The sequence below is a fragment of the Hylaeus volcanicus genome, chromosome 3 (assembly GCF_026283585.1).
Source record: "Hylaeus volcanicus isolate JK05 chromosome 3, UHH_iyHylVolc1.0_haploid, whole genome shotgun sequence".
Taxonomy (NCBI): Eukaryota; Metazoa; Arthropoda; class Insecta; order Hymenoptera; family Colletidae; genus Hylaeus; species Hylaeus volcanicus.
In genome coordinates, this window is record NC_071978.1 from 29,798,351 (window position 1) to 29,816,047 (window position 17,697).

The 17,697-nt window shown below is 45.8% G+C and overlaps 2 protein-coding genes across 10 annotated transcripts in view; one reads left to right on the forward strand and one right to left on the reverse strand.

Annotated features, from left to right (window-relative positions):
- The window catches only part of LOC128874216 (CREB-regulated transcription coactivator 1-like), a 40,459-nt gene that overhangs the window by 1,302 nt on the left and 21,460 nt on the right, over positions 1 to 17,697 (forward strand). For 5 of the 9 annotated variants that reach the window (XM_054118710.1, XM_054118713.1, XM_054118712.1 and 2 more), the window contains one exon: positions 4,560 to 4,808. The exons of 2 other annotated variants lie outside the window; for them this stretch is intronic. In XM_054118710.1, coding sequence (XP_053974685.1) covers positions 4,560 to 4,808 — 249 coding nt within the window. Of the gene's footprint in view, positions 1 to 3,687; positions 4,809 to 17,697 lie in introns of all 9 variants that reach the window. 2 more of the 9 variants (XM_054118717.1, XM_054118716.1) reach the window with 2 other exon arrangements.
- LOC128874230 (general odorant-binding protein 69a-like) lies at positions 6,436 to 8,874 on the reverse strand. Its single transcript, XM_054118742.1, has 6 exons — positions 8,713 to 8,874; positions 7,653 to 7,734; positions 7,455 to 7,543; positions 7,281 to 7,383; positions 7,127 to 7,191; positions 6,436 to 6,764 (listed from the first exon to the last, which is right to left on the reverse strand). Exons 1-6 carry the CDS (start codon positions 8,779 to 8,781, stop codon positions 6,747 to 6,749), a joined length of 426 nt encoding a protein of 141 aa, XP_053974717.1. The 5' UTR covers positions 8,782 to 8,874; the 3' UTR covers positions 6,436 to 6,746.

Consider the following 17,697-nt stretch of genomic DNA (forward strand, 5'->3'; position numbering starts at 1 on the left):
TCTCTCTCTCTCTCTCTCTCTCTCTCTCTCTCTCTCTCTCTCTCTCTCTCTTCCTCTCTCTTTCTCTCTTTCTCTGTATGTAATGTGCTTCGTTTCTCGCTCCTCGTTACACGTTACATGGACATGCGTCCACATGAGTGCGTGGTTAGCTACACAATTCCGTGTGTGTGTGTGTGTGTGTGTGTTAACGCGACCACACAACTACGCAAGTGTGCGTGGTCGCTCGCTGGCACTCTGTTTCTCTCTCCTATCCGTCGTTGCCTTCGTCGACGTCGATGTGTGTGTTTCCGTCGCGACGCGTGCAACGAGACGCGCACGAATACGTGTATGCACGAAGCGGGTATATATGCTCTGGTGTCACTATGCCGAACGTGCTGTACGCTTGTTCGCCACTGTCCGTGGTGTAAGTTCCTAATAAATGCATACGTGTGCATACGATCGACGATCGTATCCATCCTGCTGATATGTTTGTACGGACGACGCCAATACTTTCCACAAAAAACTTTCGACTTCTCCAACCCAATCGGATTTGCAACATGTTATCGAACGCAGGCGATTAGAAAACTCTTCGTTCTCCGCGATTTTTCGTTGTTGGAAGGATCCACGTATTATATCTCGTCCATTGATCGTATTTTTAAGTTAACGCGACATACTTTTCCATCCACGATCGATCGAGGCCAAATGGAACTGTTGCTTGTCGAAAATGCGCGTTTCGTTCGATTTTTTGTTCTCGTTCGCTAACCCTCGAAGTATTTCCACCGACGAGTATCAGTCAGGTTGGGTTCATTGCGTCCCGGTAGCCTCGAATATACATATCTTTACGAAGTTGTTTAAACTGCGTCTTTCGGAATCGCGTGTTCCCGCTCTGTTCTGTGGTCGACTTTGGCACAGAATCCATTTTAGGTGGTTTTCTTACTCGATCCGATTATTAGCAAACCCGAGCATTATTAGAAACTAAGAGTGTTTATCGAATCGGTGTTTCTCAAATTGTAGTCCGTGAGTGAAAAAGAAATACCTCGTAAATGTCAAATTTGTTGTATAGGTTTATTTTGATTAATATGGAATAGATACGTCAAATACGAGACGTTCGGTCAAAGCAAATGCGATATACGACGCATACGAATGTACAATTATACGCGTAAAACGTTGCGTTATCCACATTCTCGCACGAAACGAAGTCTCTTTTGCGCCGTCCTTGTATTTTAACCCTTACTAGAAGACATATTGCATATTTTGAATACGCGAAAGGTAATCGGTTCGCCCAAACTTGTACGCTGGAGGTGCCAGAAGGAATTCGTTTTCCGTTAACCGTGACACTTCCGGTTCCGCGCACCGAAACGTGTCTCTAGTTCGTTCTTGCGCGAAATTGGCTTCTCAACATTCATGGTTTCGAGTAACGAGGCGAATCAGTCTTTGCGACCGACGGAATCGCGTTCCAGTCTCAGCGATTCGTGACCCTTAATTAATAAAAATTTTACATCATTAGCGAAACTTTTCAACTTATCGTCGAAATTTTCGCTCACGTTTTCGAAGCTTCGCTTCGTGCTTTCGCACGTCTTCGATTAAAACGGACCATTGTCTTTCGCCATTTGAACTAGTATTTCACATTGTACTCGGTGTCTGAATGTGTTTGCCTCGAGCGAATTACTAGGAATAAAACCGTGCTTCTATTTCCACGGTTGTGCAAATAAACCGGCAGTTCCGTACGCTATTTGAGAGACAACTCGAACAAAATAGTAACGTATTTTGTGTCGATTATGGTTAAACTCGGAGGCAAGATAACCGGTTCGTTGCTCGTTACTCGAAGGGTATATACATTTTATTCAGCTCCGTTCGGAACCCACGTGGACGAAACGATTGCACGTGTTTCTTTAGCGGTCGCGCGAGACACGAATTTTAACATCCTCGTCCGAACGTAACGCCCTCTTTCACGCCGCGAGCACTACGTCGCGGGAATCGCGCGAAATTGGCGCGTTTTTCGCGTCGTCGCGGCGTATAACCGTATCACGATTACGTAATGCAGCAACGTTGCGCTGAACGCGGAAGCTGCGATACGCTGCGATGTCCGTATTCATTGTACGATCGGCCGTTATCATGGCACGATCGCTCGATCCAAACACCGCCGTGTTTTCAGATGTCCGTCAGACTCCACGCGCCCGGCATTCTCTTTATTTTTCTTTCGCGCTTCTCCGATTTTATCCGACGAGCACTGAAATGCGAGGGTGATCTCCGAATGCTCTATATATTTGTCTTAAATCGCGAGGTGCCATACCAATAGATTTCTCTGCATGGAAAATTTGAGAAACACTGGTTTAACGTCTCTTTCTTCCCTCTTGGATTCAATCTCCGATCCGAGCTACAATTTTTCATCGAATCAGCCAACTACGAACGTTCGAATCACTGCATCGTTAACGACCTCGATAACGATTACGAACGTGGTTATTAATCGCTCGAAGCGACCGATAACCATACGTTTTTTTTGCAAACCAATCGTCGAAACCATCGCGCTTTGATGTTGTCGAACGACGAACGGTGTCTCAAAGCTTCAAACAGATTAAATTTCCAGGTCTGGCGAAGCTTTCCACAAAAGTGGAAAATAACGCGCGTTTGCTAACCGAATCGGAGGTTCGCGTACAAAGTTCGCGATAAGGCAGTCGGGATAGGCAAATGCGAAACAGGTTGTGCTCGAAGAGGAAAGAAAGGCGTATACTTTCACGACATACATTATGTAATACTTATCCGCGAGTAATACTGTTAGAAGCTATACGACGGTGAATGCGCTTTTATTGCGCAGCGTGGCTGGGGTTCATTATAACAGATTAGCGGATTTTTATTTAAGTAAGCGATCTTGTAGTCGACATCGAGACAATTTCAACGACCTACGACACCACGACTTTGAAGTAACTTCGAGGAAGAGAAACGAGCTTATATTGGAACGATATCAAAATAATCAATCGAGCGAAAAATAATAAATCAGATTATTATATTAGGTATCGAAAATGCCGGCGGCTACGATACATTTCTCCACGCGATAAGCGAAGGATCGAATGGCATTCCTTATATAGCAATTCCGTGGTAGATCGATAATACATGTTGCGCGTATTTAAAAAGCTCATTCACAAAAACGCTGTGTTTACTAGGTTCCGTCGGAGTCGAATGCTTTCGGTTCGTTACGCTTCGAACACTGTACGAGCTGAATTATTATTCCCCCTACGTTTTAAGTTATTTTTACGTTACTCCAGCTTACTTATTTTTCTTTTGAGGTAACTTCGAGATGTGTAAAAAATGTCGTTAACCTTGAAATAATCTCTAAGACATCGAGGAGATTTTCACCTTCTGAGAATTTGTACCTAACCACTTTATGATTACACGGTCGTTAGGTAGCCTGTGGCGATCGTCGTTTGTTTACGCTCGCACCGCGTTTCTTCTCGACTTCGCGACACGATCGATCCCGCGGGCGATAAATCGGTCCCGTTACATTCCTCAAGAAATTTCCCTAAGAGTTTCCTAAACTTCTACGGTCGGCCACTCCTGCATCGTTCGAGGAGTTGGAATCCACACGTAGAATAAATTCGATGATGAAACCATGGAACGACGAGAGAGAGAGCGAGAGAGAGAGAGAGAGAGAGAGAGAGAGAGAGAGAGAGAGAAATATAAGAACCTGTTTATCGAATTATGGTTGAATAGGAATGTCGACGTTGTCGCATAAAACGCGACTCGCGTGGGATCTTAACAGTGAAGATCCAAGGAACGAAAGAAACATTCGCGACCCACCTTTAACCGACGTTTACATTCCAAGGTTCACGTGAAACGCGTTGTCCGTAAGCGTAACCCATTATTCGAGCTTCCGAATATTATTGATTTCCGGCCGGGAACTTGGTAGAGCGTTTCTCGCGAATCCCGTAGGAATTGAAACGTTCGTTCGAGGAGATAGAAATTTTCTTATAAATCATCTTCCTCGATCGCGATGTGGATACGGATTCCTGAAATTACGCCGTCAGTTGCTCCGAAATGGAAGCGCTTAATTGTTTCCTGTACCGTTGAAGTACAAAAAAAAAGTGTTCGGAATCGATGGAAATTTAGAATAACTCGTACAAGTGATATTTTTACTCGATTCTACCGCTTTAAAAATATATCTCGTTCCTCGAACAGCTGTAAAATAAAATAATTTAGAAAACTGCGAGAAAGCCTCCACGATACGTTTATACACGCATCTTAACGATTGCGATGTATCTCAGTTTCCGCAAAATTTAGAATAATACTACGTAAAGTATCCAATTCGACATGGAACGACTCGTCATTTTTCATTTGACGATCGTATCGCTGTGTCTTACGAGTCTAGACTCGGAATAAAGTTGTTTCGAGGTCCGCGAGGTGTTTGTACAGCCCCGCTCTTGTGTCACGTTACGTCGTCGATACGTGGAGGTTTATGAAAAAAAAAAAACAAAAAACAAAAAAAAAACGAAGTCTGCATGGACGACGTGTTATCGGTGGTAAGAACGATAGATCGTCGGTGGATCGAAAAAGTTGGTGGCGATATGAACGATGGACCTGCTTAGGTCGCCTCGGCGAGCAGCTCGGTGGGCGCCAGTCCCACGGGATCTGGGGTACTGGAAACCCCGCTGTCCGTGAAGAGTGCCGGCGCCAGCCCACCGCAGTCCAGCGGCAAACACCTGCACATTAACCTGGGCAATCAGTTCAGGGCGGGCGGCTCTCTGCCAAATGTAAACAACAACGCGAATTGCGGGAACGACGCGAAAGAGCACGCATTGCCGCACACCGCCGCTATCCACTCGATTGACCTTAAGGTACTGCCCATCTAAGCGAGTCTAGTAACTGTATTAGTTGTTCTACCTCGTCTTTTCTTGCACATTTTATCTCTTTTGTTTACCCCTTTCACTCACCCGCCTGTGATGGAATCAACACGATGGAATCAGTCACGAATTCTACCAAACTATGAACGTCGAACCGATCGAATATCGGAGCTTGATTCCAACGCTATCTACGATCGTTACGTTTCCGCGGCCTCGTCCGATCGTGCTTCGCGACGAAAAATATCCGTGACCGGTATCTCTGAACGCGATCGGTGCAACAGTTGCCCTCCTCAAACACCTCTGCACGCGCGACTTTCGCTAGAACGATCTCCCGCTGTCGAGGCTCGACGCGCGCTGCAACTAAAACGGTATTGAAATTATGTCGGTGTTGGGACGATCAATTACAGGGACATTATATGGGGGATCTCTACTTGTTGCGAGTTCGCGTTCGAACCGTGACTCACGACTGGAGCAACGTACCGGGCTCCGATCGCGTGCCTCCTTTCATTAATACCGACTATTTCCAGTCGCCGCGTAAAAATAGACTTTTCAAGATTTTTCTCCGTACGCGGGCCTCGCGCTGCTTCGATCTCGAAATCGAACCACCGATAGCCGACGAAATATCGATAGCGAAACGTTCGCCAGGCGATGGTGGTCTCGAGACCGGATCGAATCGCAGCGAATTTCTGACGTCAGCTTCGCTTTGATTATCCGAAGAATTTTCACCTGTTTTGCAGCGATCGGAGTCGGAATCAACGGCACGCCCGGTCAAGCAAACTCCAAAGTCCCCTGTTCCGTTTTATTTTTTACGATGTTTCTGCACGATCACGCATGATACGTTTGCGTAGGAGTAGATTCTAGTGTGAGAAGAGTTGCATCCAACCCAACCCATAGGAGCCGGCCCCATTCCCCGGTGTTTTCAACGAAACTTTCGAGTGGAATGTCAGGATCAAAGTTTCCCGAGCTTGTCTTTCGAAACACGGGGAAGCCCGTAGGTAGTTACAATTTGTATTCTCCTTTTTCTTCTAGCTCGTCTTGCGTGTAATTCGAATTCAAAGTGCAACGCGAAATTCGACTCGAAGTTCGATCAACTCCGAATACACGTACAGTGTCGAGCATAAGCGTATCCTCGTTCACGACTCGTTCCGAAAATGATTCGAAAGGTGTAGTTTTGGATCGCGCAATAGATACCAAACGATATTGCGTAACACTCATCGCACCGATGGAGTCATTAGAAAATTATCTCGACCGCAAAATGATACCATTTAGTTTTTTTCGCGTGTCATTTCGCGATGTAGGAAACGGCCGTTGGACGATTCTCGTAAACATGTAATCACGTAGCACACGCGGAACACTCGCGAATTAGATTGTCATGGAAATTACAGTATCAATGCCCGCGTATCGTGCGCCCGTTGAACCAACGAATTACGTAATCACGTACGCGACGAGGTACGGCGTTATTACCGTTTTCCCCATACGAATTTGTTGCGATTTAATTCCGAAAGGATCGTTCACGCGGATTCCTCCTCGATTACTCAACGTTTCCGGCCCGCTATTCCTCGCCAATTTTAACCGTCGCGAAATAAACTCCTTCGAGTCGATACCTCGTCTGTTCCTCTCGCTCGTTGATATTATATATTTTTTTTTTTTTTGATAACAAATCTTTACATTCGTTTACATTCAATACTCTGTAGCTTCTTTGGAATAGTTGGTCCTTACCCTAAGTAAACTATGTTTTGTATCTGAATCCGTAATCGTATCATATTTTTTTCTCTTTTACTTCGACGATGCAATCACGATTCTGTTGTGCTGTACGTTTGTATGTATTTTTTTTTTTTCTTCATTGTGGGATCGTCTTTGGAGTCGTTTTCGAATTTTCCCTCGTCGAAGGAACATTCGTTCGTCGCACCGTGAACAAATTTTCGTCTCTGTTTAGACGATGAACCACAACTAAAACAAACAAACGATTTCAATGTTAGCACGCTTTTATTCCGCACATCTAATTTGCGTTCGCTGCTTTTCTGTGCAGTAGTATTAAATGTTAGTTGTATTCGAGTGCATGACGATTAGTGTATAGCGTCCCGATAACGGAACGATTTCAAAGCGTTGCGTCTACGGCAAGGAAAACAGTGTTCAATTATCGAGAGTAATACGTTTGCTCTACGGGTGATACGCGTATTCGTTATCCGTTAATCGATATCGTTCATTTTTAAGTATCCAGCTTCGAAAGCTTAGTCTTGAGAAAAACGATGCAAAGCTTCGCAAAGATACAAAGATAGAAAATTGTTAGCTTCCAGAAAGAATATACTTACATCGGGAACCTGCGCGTAGACGCATTTACCGAGATTGAATATCTTGTTGCAGTTGTCGGTGCCGGCTGTAACAATAGATTCGTGTAAATAAAAAAAAAAAAAGACTGGTAAAATCACTCGCGCATCGAATTTGTGGGCGAAAATAATAACGCACCTGTCGGGGTGCACGCGCCCAGAACTCTGGTCGCCGTTTCGTGAAGATGTTCCGGTATGATACCCAGCAGCATGTCAGTCTCCAAATTGGCCTCTTCGTCGACCTAAGCATACGATTATACTTGGATGAGCTCACGCGTGAAAAGCGACGGCTGACAAAATCGAATACGCTTACCAAACTAAACGCTTCGAGGAGACAGTACATGTAACACGTTATCGACGGATTGTTCTCCATCTTTCCAACGCCCACATCGTCGATCTCCGCTGGATCCCGAAATCACAAATTATCGAACGAATAGAGAGAGGAAATCGGGTAAAGACAGTTTAATTTTTATCGCGAAAAAGAGTTTTCGCAATTACTCGCGACACTAACCTTGTGTTGTTCCGTGTTCGCTCATGCATCGCTGTTTGTCGTCTGCAACCATCTCGAATACCTCCTCTGGCACCCATTCCGGCTACGAGGAAATCGAGAATGAGTTACGTTCGATGCTTCCTTGCATTTCGAATGTTCTTACACGAAGTTTCAGCGTTTCGCGTATGCTGAAACCTTCGTCTAGTTTAACGTACAACGATACTCCGGTCATCCATTCAATTACTGGAGAAGAATCTCGCCACAAATTTCTAACCGTATTATGTCGTATCCATGGATTATCGATGGTTTTTTCAGACGAATGCTTATCTTATCATCTATTCATCGTCGCTTAGGGAGATCGATGTCGCAATATTATTCAGTTTGTCATCGAACAATATGGAAAGTTGTATAGACGCATAGTCCAAATTATTAAATGAAATAATTTTTTTCTTGTTCTTTTTTTTTTCCCCCCCATTGAAATGCGATACTTAATTCGCAAAGCGAGCGTTCGTCGATGGCACGATTCGCGATATATCTAAACGCCAACGCGCGGCATCGATTTTAAACCGAGATCCTTGATAAATTGGTGCTCGTTAAATTTAAACGTTGAAAATAATTATAACCGAACTGGAATGGGCTGGTGCTTGCATTTCCGGATACCGTTTATGTAACGATACGTTCATCGCGTACCTATTTGAATTTCGATCGATAGGATATCTCGCGTTTTATCGCGCCTCGTAACGACTAAAACTATCGACGAACGAAGGAGGAAAAGAAAAATACCATTCAATGCGTCTCAGTTATGTCTGCTTAACTTTACACTCCGATGTCGATTAGTAGATTCGATCATAGACAAAGTTTAAATCAACTGGAAGGCATATTATACGCGTCGCGACGTTAAATCATCGATAAACGTTTTACCGACAACGTTCTCGTTCATCGGAGTCGGGATTGGTGAAACCTTCGTCGCCGATTCGAAGTAGAGGCCAGCGGACGTGTCCGTCGTTGACGTTCCCTTTTGCGCGTTTCGTCCGTAGTCTATTTGTCACGGAAAAAGTTAAGCCCTTTGGAGAAAGCTTACCACGGCATGTACGAACATCGCCTGCACGCACACGATGGCTAGGACCAGCAAGCCGCCTTTGGCATCCATTGTCGTCGGTTTTTCGTATCTTTGCTGATTGTCTCACTTGGGCGAATACGATATGCCGCGATTCCACGAGACCCGTGGTTTTTATAACGCTTCGGTTCGCGGGGATGCGCAGATGCACACGGGATGTGGGCGTGCGTAAGAGGGAGTTAGCAGCGTTCCATTCTTCGTTCGCTGATTGAAGTCCTCCGTCATTCGGATGTTGGATCGGCCGTTGTTAATTTTTAGCTGTGCAACGGAAGTGCACTTCGGATTACGTGCATGATTACCGATTGACCGCGACCTTGACCACATCCTGTGTGTTCTGTTTAACCTTCGTAACACGGGGTAATTGAACACCAGACCAAAACAAAATACCTTCCTGCCTTTCTTCTTGCGGCCGAACCGCACGAATTTTGCCAGTTTTTTCAGAAATTTCCCTCGCTACCCAGCGTTAGAAACGCTTAATTTGTTACGAAAGCGCGATCGATAGCGGCTGTACGCCTTGCACCGTGGAAGCTTACGATATTATCACTTATTCAGTAAACTTGGAAGGTTAGTGGCGGGCAGAACATAAGTACATAGTTCCTTCGAAAGTTGTTGCGCGCATATCGATGCGGGTGGCTGGAGAACCGACGAAGAATATTCCATATTTGGTTCTCGGCCTGTCGCAAAGATTCCACCGATATCGTTCGGAGTTGAATTAACGATTAAATTGGTTCGCGTTTCTGCTCTCTTATTTGAAAGTAATAGTCTTCTTGGCCGTGGCTCGCGATTACAGGTCTGCCTATCGTTCGTCAATGTAGAGAAATATTGCAATGTTTTTCGTTTCCGCGAAACCGGTTATTTTCAATATTAACGCAATTAGACGTAACGCAGCTAAGAGTACTATGCTGTTTACGCGTTAGTCCGTTTAGCGGAAACTGGTAACGCGCGTTGTTCTTCGCATCGATGGATCCCCCTGCTACGCGGTAATTGCATTTTTCATTTATCGTCGGAAATGGAACGACGGGATGGGAAAAGGAAATACGACAAAAACATTGACCGGCTGTTATCGAACTCTGGGAATCGATTTGTTTGGCCGGAACTCACAAAGGGTTCCCGGTCCGAATTTCCCCGTTTTTTTTTTTATCGGTGATCCGTGACCAATTAAATTTCGAGCCGATCCGGCACGAAAATTTTCGGTGCGATGGACAGATAGAATTAATGCGCACACGAGCCAAAGGGTCTGTCTTCTCGTCGTTAACGGTACAAACGGGAAGAACAAATAGAAAAACTCATCGGTCGCGGTGATACGATTTATTTAATGCAACACCGGAGAACTTATCAGTTTAACGAATTCTCGCGTGCACTCGACATTTGTTCTTAATTAAACGCCCGATTCGAATCTGTTTACACGGTTCAGAGCTAACAGTGCAATCATATTTTCGATCGCGATCAAATGAAATCGAGCATTTTAACGAAACGACAACGTAGAATTGGTGGAAAAAAAAAAATGTGAAGGCGGAATTGTCGAGCACAATGACTAGCGGCGACGATGAGATGGGAACTTGGAGCCTGGGCGCATCGGACTCGAATCCAAGGTCGGGTTTCGATCGCGCAAAGAAACGCACCCCAGCGATATATCGGGGTCAAGAGACCACTTGGTTTCTTAGCACGTCGGTTCGATTCTAGGACGGAGCAAACACCTGCCCCGAGCAGTGGGCCGAGCGGGTGGACGGGTGGCCAGCTCGATTACACCCGAATGTACGTCGAACCTTCCACTTTTCGCCCAGAATCGATCGAATTTCGCCGGATTTCTGCTAGCCGCGCACGTGCAGTGGCCCACCTGCCGCGCGCCCGAGTTTACGTTGCCGTGCAAACTCGGCTTAACCTCTTGGACCCGCACGAGTACTGCTGGAACATTGATACCGCTGCTCCAGATACAACTCCACTCTCGGTCTCCTCTTTTCCCTCGTTTCTCCCTGTCGCGACCAAGTAACCGCTCCGTTTCGGTGGACTCTATTTTTTCGGCACGCGGTGTATATCTCATAAGCTAATAGAATAACGAAACGAGCACTCGAGAGAGAAATTTACTTGACGTCAGTAGCCAAAAGAGAACATTTATTTACGATTGTAATAACGACTCGAAGAGCCAAGAAACAAATAATGCTTCGTGTACCGATAATAATATTAGTATTTTATTTTGCATAAGTGCATATGTTCTGCATACGTTTAGCATATGATTTTCATGATCGTAAATGCGTATAATTCGCTGTCCGTTTATTAACAAATATGTACCTAACGTTACTTTATTGCAACGGAAATGTTTTTCTAGGTAAATCGGTAGAGTTTGGGGAAAGAAAGTGGGAAGGTATCTTTTCTACGAATCTCGGCCCCGCGTCGATACAATTCAGTTAGTTTAATCATAGCGTGTTATGATTAGAGTAACGCGCGAACAATGTCTCGTGTCTATTACTCGGTCACCTAGCTGGACGGACAGTTTCATGCCAAACGGGTAATTTACTGGGTTAATTTATGCTTTCCGATTAAACGGTTCGAAAACCGGCACCGATAGTCCATGTCCGTTTGAAAGCTCAGGGCTGTCGATGTAGCTCCCGACTCTCGGGGCTTTTCGATGCAATTTTCTAGGCTTTTATGTATTTTAGCGCATCCGAATGAGCACCGAACAGTCGTGAAATTCAAGCGAGATTTTCACTCCCGAGGAAAGGCAGTGACCGGTTTCGGTTAGACAGGACACTCGCCTATGCTAGCTATCATGGGACATGTCCGAAAGGACGTGGCGTTCTCTCGGCAACGTTGGCGGTTGAACGCAAACTCGCGATGCTAGCTGCAGGGGCAAAGAACAAAACAAACGGGAACACGTGTTCCGACCAGTGTGCACTCGGTGTACAGAGTATTGATCGCGTTCTGCAGGTACTCGTTTGCCTGTTTCGTTAGTGGCACGCCGATGGCTACTGCCGGCGTGACTGCAGCTGCAGCTGCGGCTGCAACTGCGCCCAGATTCGCAAACCCTGGCGACGAACCATCTCGTCGTGTCCTCGTCGTATTTCCAATTCGATCGCAAGAGTCCCTTTATCTCGACGATACCTCCGTCTCGCGAGGTTATCCCGTTCGTTTGAATTTCTTCGTATAGTTCGTCTGCAAGATTCCAATCTCTTCCGTTCTATTTTAGTGGATCATCGTAAGCCGGCTTCCTGGATGAAATCGACTGGTCGTTATTAATTCTACAGGTGGCCGTGGACGACGGTTTCGGCCGTGCCGTTACGCAAAGTGCGTGGAAACATTCGGCGGCTGGAATTCGAATGACGAAACCCTTACCACGCCCGAATAAATAGGTTTTCGTTTCTCAGTAACCCGGTGTCGAACAAACCGAGGGCGAATCTCCTTTCGTTTCCGCCACGATAGCATGCCGTCACAGGCGGAGATTGCACCGTGACTCGATCGAGATCTGGAAAATCTCGTTCGAGATCCACGGCTACCTTCGCCAGGAGGTTCTCCCTATTTTATCAGTGGATAAATCGGTTATAGTGTTGCGACCCGTTTCCACCGCATCTCGTTTTTCGCCTAGGTTACCAAGGAGGAGCCGCGTTCCGTGGCGACTCCGTTTCTATATACCGATATAATTGGATTTTTCTTATACATAATTCATGTCGCGAAGGGGAATCGATATTCAAAGTTTCGCTCGGTTCTCCTTTTTTCGATCTTTATTCTCGACGGACCCGGGACCGATGAAATTTCAGCCAGTATTTGCGTTTGATTTATCCTCCGCTCCCAAGGATGACGTTATACCGTAATATCCGATGTCCCGTGAACCCCACGGATGAATCCCCTCGGCTTCGATATTTTCCGTCCCTCGCAATCACGGTTTTCCTTCTTCTGGCCGTAACGGAGAAGTTGAGAACCGTTTTCATTCAACGTATCGTTGCAAGAGTAACGGTTTTGCAATCTTTCCTGCCATAAACGTTCTCGCGAGCTTTTATTCGCGTCTTGCGTGGGCACGTTCACGGCAAGAGAGTCGCGTACGAAGCAGCCTCGCGAGAAACTTATACCAACAACAGCGTAAGCGGTAATATCCGATAACGAAAGAAAAACAGGTCGCGTAGGCGTCGGTCAGGCCGTTCTTCCGTTTCCCAGGAAGGGATCGTTAAAGGTTATTCGGTTCGACGTCCGCGTGTCTCTCGACGATGAAAATTCGTTCTCCTCTTTCGTTCCAGTCTTCGCTGATGCGAAACTAGTCTGCCGAAAATGATTCGATAAATGAACGGTTTGGGAAAACGTCGAACTCCCCGGGTAATCCTATCAACGTGAACTTTGGAACAAAACATTATTAAATACCGTGCCGGCGCTTTGCATTAGGGCCAGGTTATTAGATGGATTTAAAGTTAGGTACCGCGATATCGATTCTCGATGTGGCCCTGTGCAGCCCTACCAGATTTAATACATTTTCACATTTTCATCGAGTTTCGTCCTGTTTTAGCTACCATAATTGGAATTCGAGTCGCGCTAGCCGCTCCGAACCGTTCCCACTTTTTTCCCTTCGAGTTATATCCCGATAAAAAGAGAACTCGAAAGCGAAATGAAGCCTGATCGCGAAGGTACTTGGAACGGCATCGGACGACGCGTCCTGCGTGTTCTAGCGTCGTGCAACCATGAATGGCAAGGGGTATGTTCTTGGAAGTAGGTCATCGACGTCTGGAGACGGTAGACGGCGGTGGGTGTCCCGACGTCGCTGCGTGGGTGGAGCAAAGTCGTTCTGAAAGGACTAAGAGACGCCGATGGAGTAGGAACGAGAGAGCGAGAGATAAGGAGGCCGAAGCTGATCGGTTCCCGACCTCTCCAACGTCTTCCGCATTTCTCACCATTCATACTCGTGCCCGCGTGTCTTCGTTTCACCTACGCTCGTCGAAGATAGAATCGGCGGTGCTCGTTCTTTTAGACTGCACCCGTTCCGCCCAGCGAAATGGTGTTCGTTTTAGAAACCAACGTCTCTAAACGTGGGATACGGTTTCGGGGAACAGGGCTGCAGAAACTGCTGACTGGATTATCGATCGGCTGTTTTTATGGTAAATCGGGGCAGCTCTAAACTAATTTTAGTGGCAAATGTAATAAATTTTTCAGAGCTCTTATAGACACGTTAACTCATCGAGGACGGATGACGAGATAAAGACGAGATATCTCGTCTTCGATAAGTCGAACGTCGAATCGTAAACGGAAAAACGCCGTAAGCAACGTGTTAATATAACGCGATAATTTGCTTTCGTAAGCTGTTTGTTCACTTTGTTAACAAACCACTTATTGGTTATTCAAAAAAAAAATGGGTGCAATCGATAACAGAAACCAGTACTTAATTGCTGGTCTACGATCCTGTGAGACCACCAGACAATGAGTCACGAGGTGTGGAGTGTTGGGAGCAGTTGTTTACCAACACGGCTAACGATCACCGTACTTGTTTATCCGTATCTGCATTCGTACAAATTCTTCGTATCAGCGAAAATGTAGCGTTTATAATTTGAAACTTATTATTTTCGGACTGCGGGTCGATAACGAATATACAGGAAAGACCTCCCATTGTCGTATCCACGATAAGAAGCAAAGTGCAAATGAAAGTGCAGCAAAACGAATTCCGACATCGGGATGTAACGGTAATCGAATGAGAAATTTGAATAGGGTCTCGGGAACGCGGAAGCTCGGTGTTCGATTCAAGTTCACGATCGCCCGTTTCTCGACTCGTCGCGAGATCCACGAGCAAGGACGTATTTCCATCCATCGAACGCTGCATGTGGGCTTTTTCCGTCCATGTTGAGTAACGTTCGGCCAATATAATGCCGAAGGTCGTTGTTTTTCCTACGAGAAAGTTGCACGCCGTTGGCCTGCGCGCAAGGGCCTGTGGCTCATCCTATAATTTCTCATTTCACTGCACCGTTGTCGACTCATCGTGCGGTCGATGTGCATAAGGGGTCAGAAGAGGATAAAATTACAAAGTGGAAAGTGTCATCGGCGTTCGATCGGCCGCGGTGTCCTTGAACATCATCCGTGCAACAGTCGAAGGACACAGGCCTGCTGAACATCTAATATCATCGTGGGATCCGAAATGATGTCCGTTATACGAGGACCGCCTAAACGAGCAGTGATCGACAGTTTGGAAGAATACTCTTTCAAGACTACTCAAGCCTGCGCGACATCGCTATTCTTTTAATCGAGATGGTCGGAGATTTCCTCTTCTTAATTACGGAGACGATATCGGCGACGATTGCAATGCTTTTTCTCGGATGTACTCGCTGCTTCTATCGCCGAATAATCGTACCCGATCCGAACGCGTCGATCGAACGTATTACAGCCGATGAGTAATTAAAGAGGAGGAATTAAACAGGTTGGAGGAGCGGTTCGGCAGGAAACAAACGTTTTCAGAATCGCCACACGTAGCGGTAATTTGTTAGTCCGTCTGGGTTTTCGCGCGCTTATTTGTGCGCGTTGCAGGAGTCGACGCGCTATGAATATTTTTCGCGGCTACCCACGACGACAGCGAACAATTTCTGCTTTAATTACACGCTATTAAGAATAAAATAAAATTAGATTCTTATACCGCAGGTATCGATATTTTGGTAGGGGGATCTCGGGTCGATGTCGATGGTATCGAAGTTGCGTACCGACGAATCTTCATTGGAACGAACTTGGATTAAAACGGAAACGGAAAATCCTTTTTCGAACGAAACGGAAGTTCACGTGCAACGCCGCGTGATTGTATTTAAATGTCCGCCGACGGAGCATACAAAATGTCACCCAATGCCACGTGCCAATAAATCGTATACAAAATCCTTTGTCTTCGTTCATTTCCCAATCCAAGAAGTTACAATTATAGCAGGTCCCGGATATATTTGAAACAAAGTTTTTCCAAAGTTGTTAAACATTATACAGTTTTCCTGATAATTCGTTTAAAATCAAAGAACGCATTCGGTTTTTGCGAGGATCAATTGGCGCGCTGCGCGATTCTAGTCATTATCGCATCTATTCCGCACTATTCCATCATTTATTACGGTATCGGCAATTCCCACGACGAAAAATGAGTTGAATCGAAATCCAAATCGGTACTTTACCCAAAGGTAACCGATCGGTTCTATCCGAGCGTCCCGTAAGCGCAAAGCAAAGTTTGCGAAGCGCGTCGATAATCGAAAACGAGTGAATATTCGAAGCTTGGCCAATAAAAACGGTGCCATATTCGGTGTCGTCAACGGATATTTTCACGTTTCGTATCTCCAGAGGATGTCGGTCTCGAAATACGTTGTATATAATTCAACAGTCTCCTATAAGTTTCTCTACGGGATGGGTATCCGAGAGACACACAGAGTGTCCTAAGCCTAAGCAATACAGAGCTCTAACTCCAAAACTATCGGCCGAATGGAAAATTTCAAATATGGAAATTGCATGGTAAAATGTGGCTCATGTTTCAGCGCGAAGGAACTTTTGTTAACTTTGTTATTTAACGTGATATGAAACTATATATTTATAACTATATAACGAATGAAACTATATATTTTTTTTTATACCATGCGATAATACTTTTCAAGACGAATTCATTAGGCTTGAATGTATTTACCCGATTTTTATTAGTTTTCAAGCTACGACGCTTCAAAGTTTGCTAATTTTCAAGGAAAAATCTCGGTTCGGCCCCGGGCGGTCCCATTGATGCAGTAAGCACCACGCGGTTCTTGAAATCGATACGGAGAGTCTCGCTTGGAATTCTAGGCCCAGAATATTGCGATTCTTCCCATTTTCCTTCCTTGGGCCTAGAATCCCATTTTACCATGCAATTTCCATATTTGAAATTTTCCATTCAGCCGATAGTTTTGGAGTTAGAGCTCTGTATCATTTAGGCTGGGACACCCAGTATGTGCGCATGTGTTCAGCACATTGGAGAGCAGGGCTCCGCTGCATGTCTTGTGTGCGTGTACTGTGAAAAAGGCGCCGGAAAGGTTATTCTTGCATCGTCACTGTACGAGTTGTCGATACACACTTTGCATACTAACACTAGTACACTGATGGCCAAACTTTGTCGCGATGGGAGCCATGTACCGCCTATCAGAATCGTGGCAAGAGCTTACCAAATTAGCATACGACGGTAGGACGGCACAAGACTAACGTTTCTTAGCGTAGAACCTAAGTCCGTTGAAAGTAACTTCAGAAATAAGTTGAGATAAATCCGTATCGAATTACGAATTACAATATCGATCCTCGATCCTTCGAAACCGAAGATAACCCTCGACCGGTGGAACATCTTTGTCGTGTTTGTAACTCGCGTCGCGACACCCGGGACGTTTTACGATGCCGCCGTCGAGAGATGCGCGCGCTATCCCATTTATCGCGTCCCTTGGTAATTTACTTCGTAATCTTGTCTGCGGTCGTACGTAGTGCGCATCGTAACATAATAGGACATAGGGCTGCAGGCTTCCACGCGAACTCGCCGTCGCTCGTCTCCCTTTTCCTAATGAACCCTAAATGCATCGCTGTATTATCGATAATTAACTTAGGTCTACAATTACCAGAGAATTTGCGCGTTCAGTGGGAAGAGACGTCCTGTCCGCCTACCTGTCGAATGCATTACGCGCCATACGAGCGCTCGCTTTACACCACTTCCTCGTCGAATGATGCGTCCTCGAGTAACCGATCCCCGAATCATAATTCGTATCGAATAGTCGTAAAATCGCAAGTATAACATTTCTCCGGCGTTGTAACGATCTCGCTAGCGTACACACCGTAAATTATCCCGTTGGACGTAGTCCAATCGTCGCCGCAAAGCAATTCGCGGATTATCGCGGGGGAGCGTCAGCGTTCTGGAGCAGGGTCGAGACACGCGATCTAGCCTCGAACAGGAATCGCGATTTCCCGATGCCCGAGGCGCAATAATCCACGACCCGTTGACCGTGAACTGAACCGTACGAG

Excerpts from the sequence above, each read along its gene's own strand:
- LOC128874230 (XM_054118742.1), bottom strand. The coding sequence starts at position 8,781 with ATGGATGCCAAAGGCGGCTTGCTGGTCCTAGCCATCGTGTGCGTGCAG. Across the intron at positions 7,384-7,454 it reads TCCTCGAAGCGTTTAGTTTG|GTCGACGAAGAGGCCAATTT; the intron begins GTAAGCGTATTC and ends TCGTATGCTTAG. Across the intron at positions 7,192-7,280 it reads GGGCGCGTGCACCCCGACAG|CCGGCACCGACAACTGCAAC; the intron begins GTGCGTTATTAT and ends CTATTGTTACAG.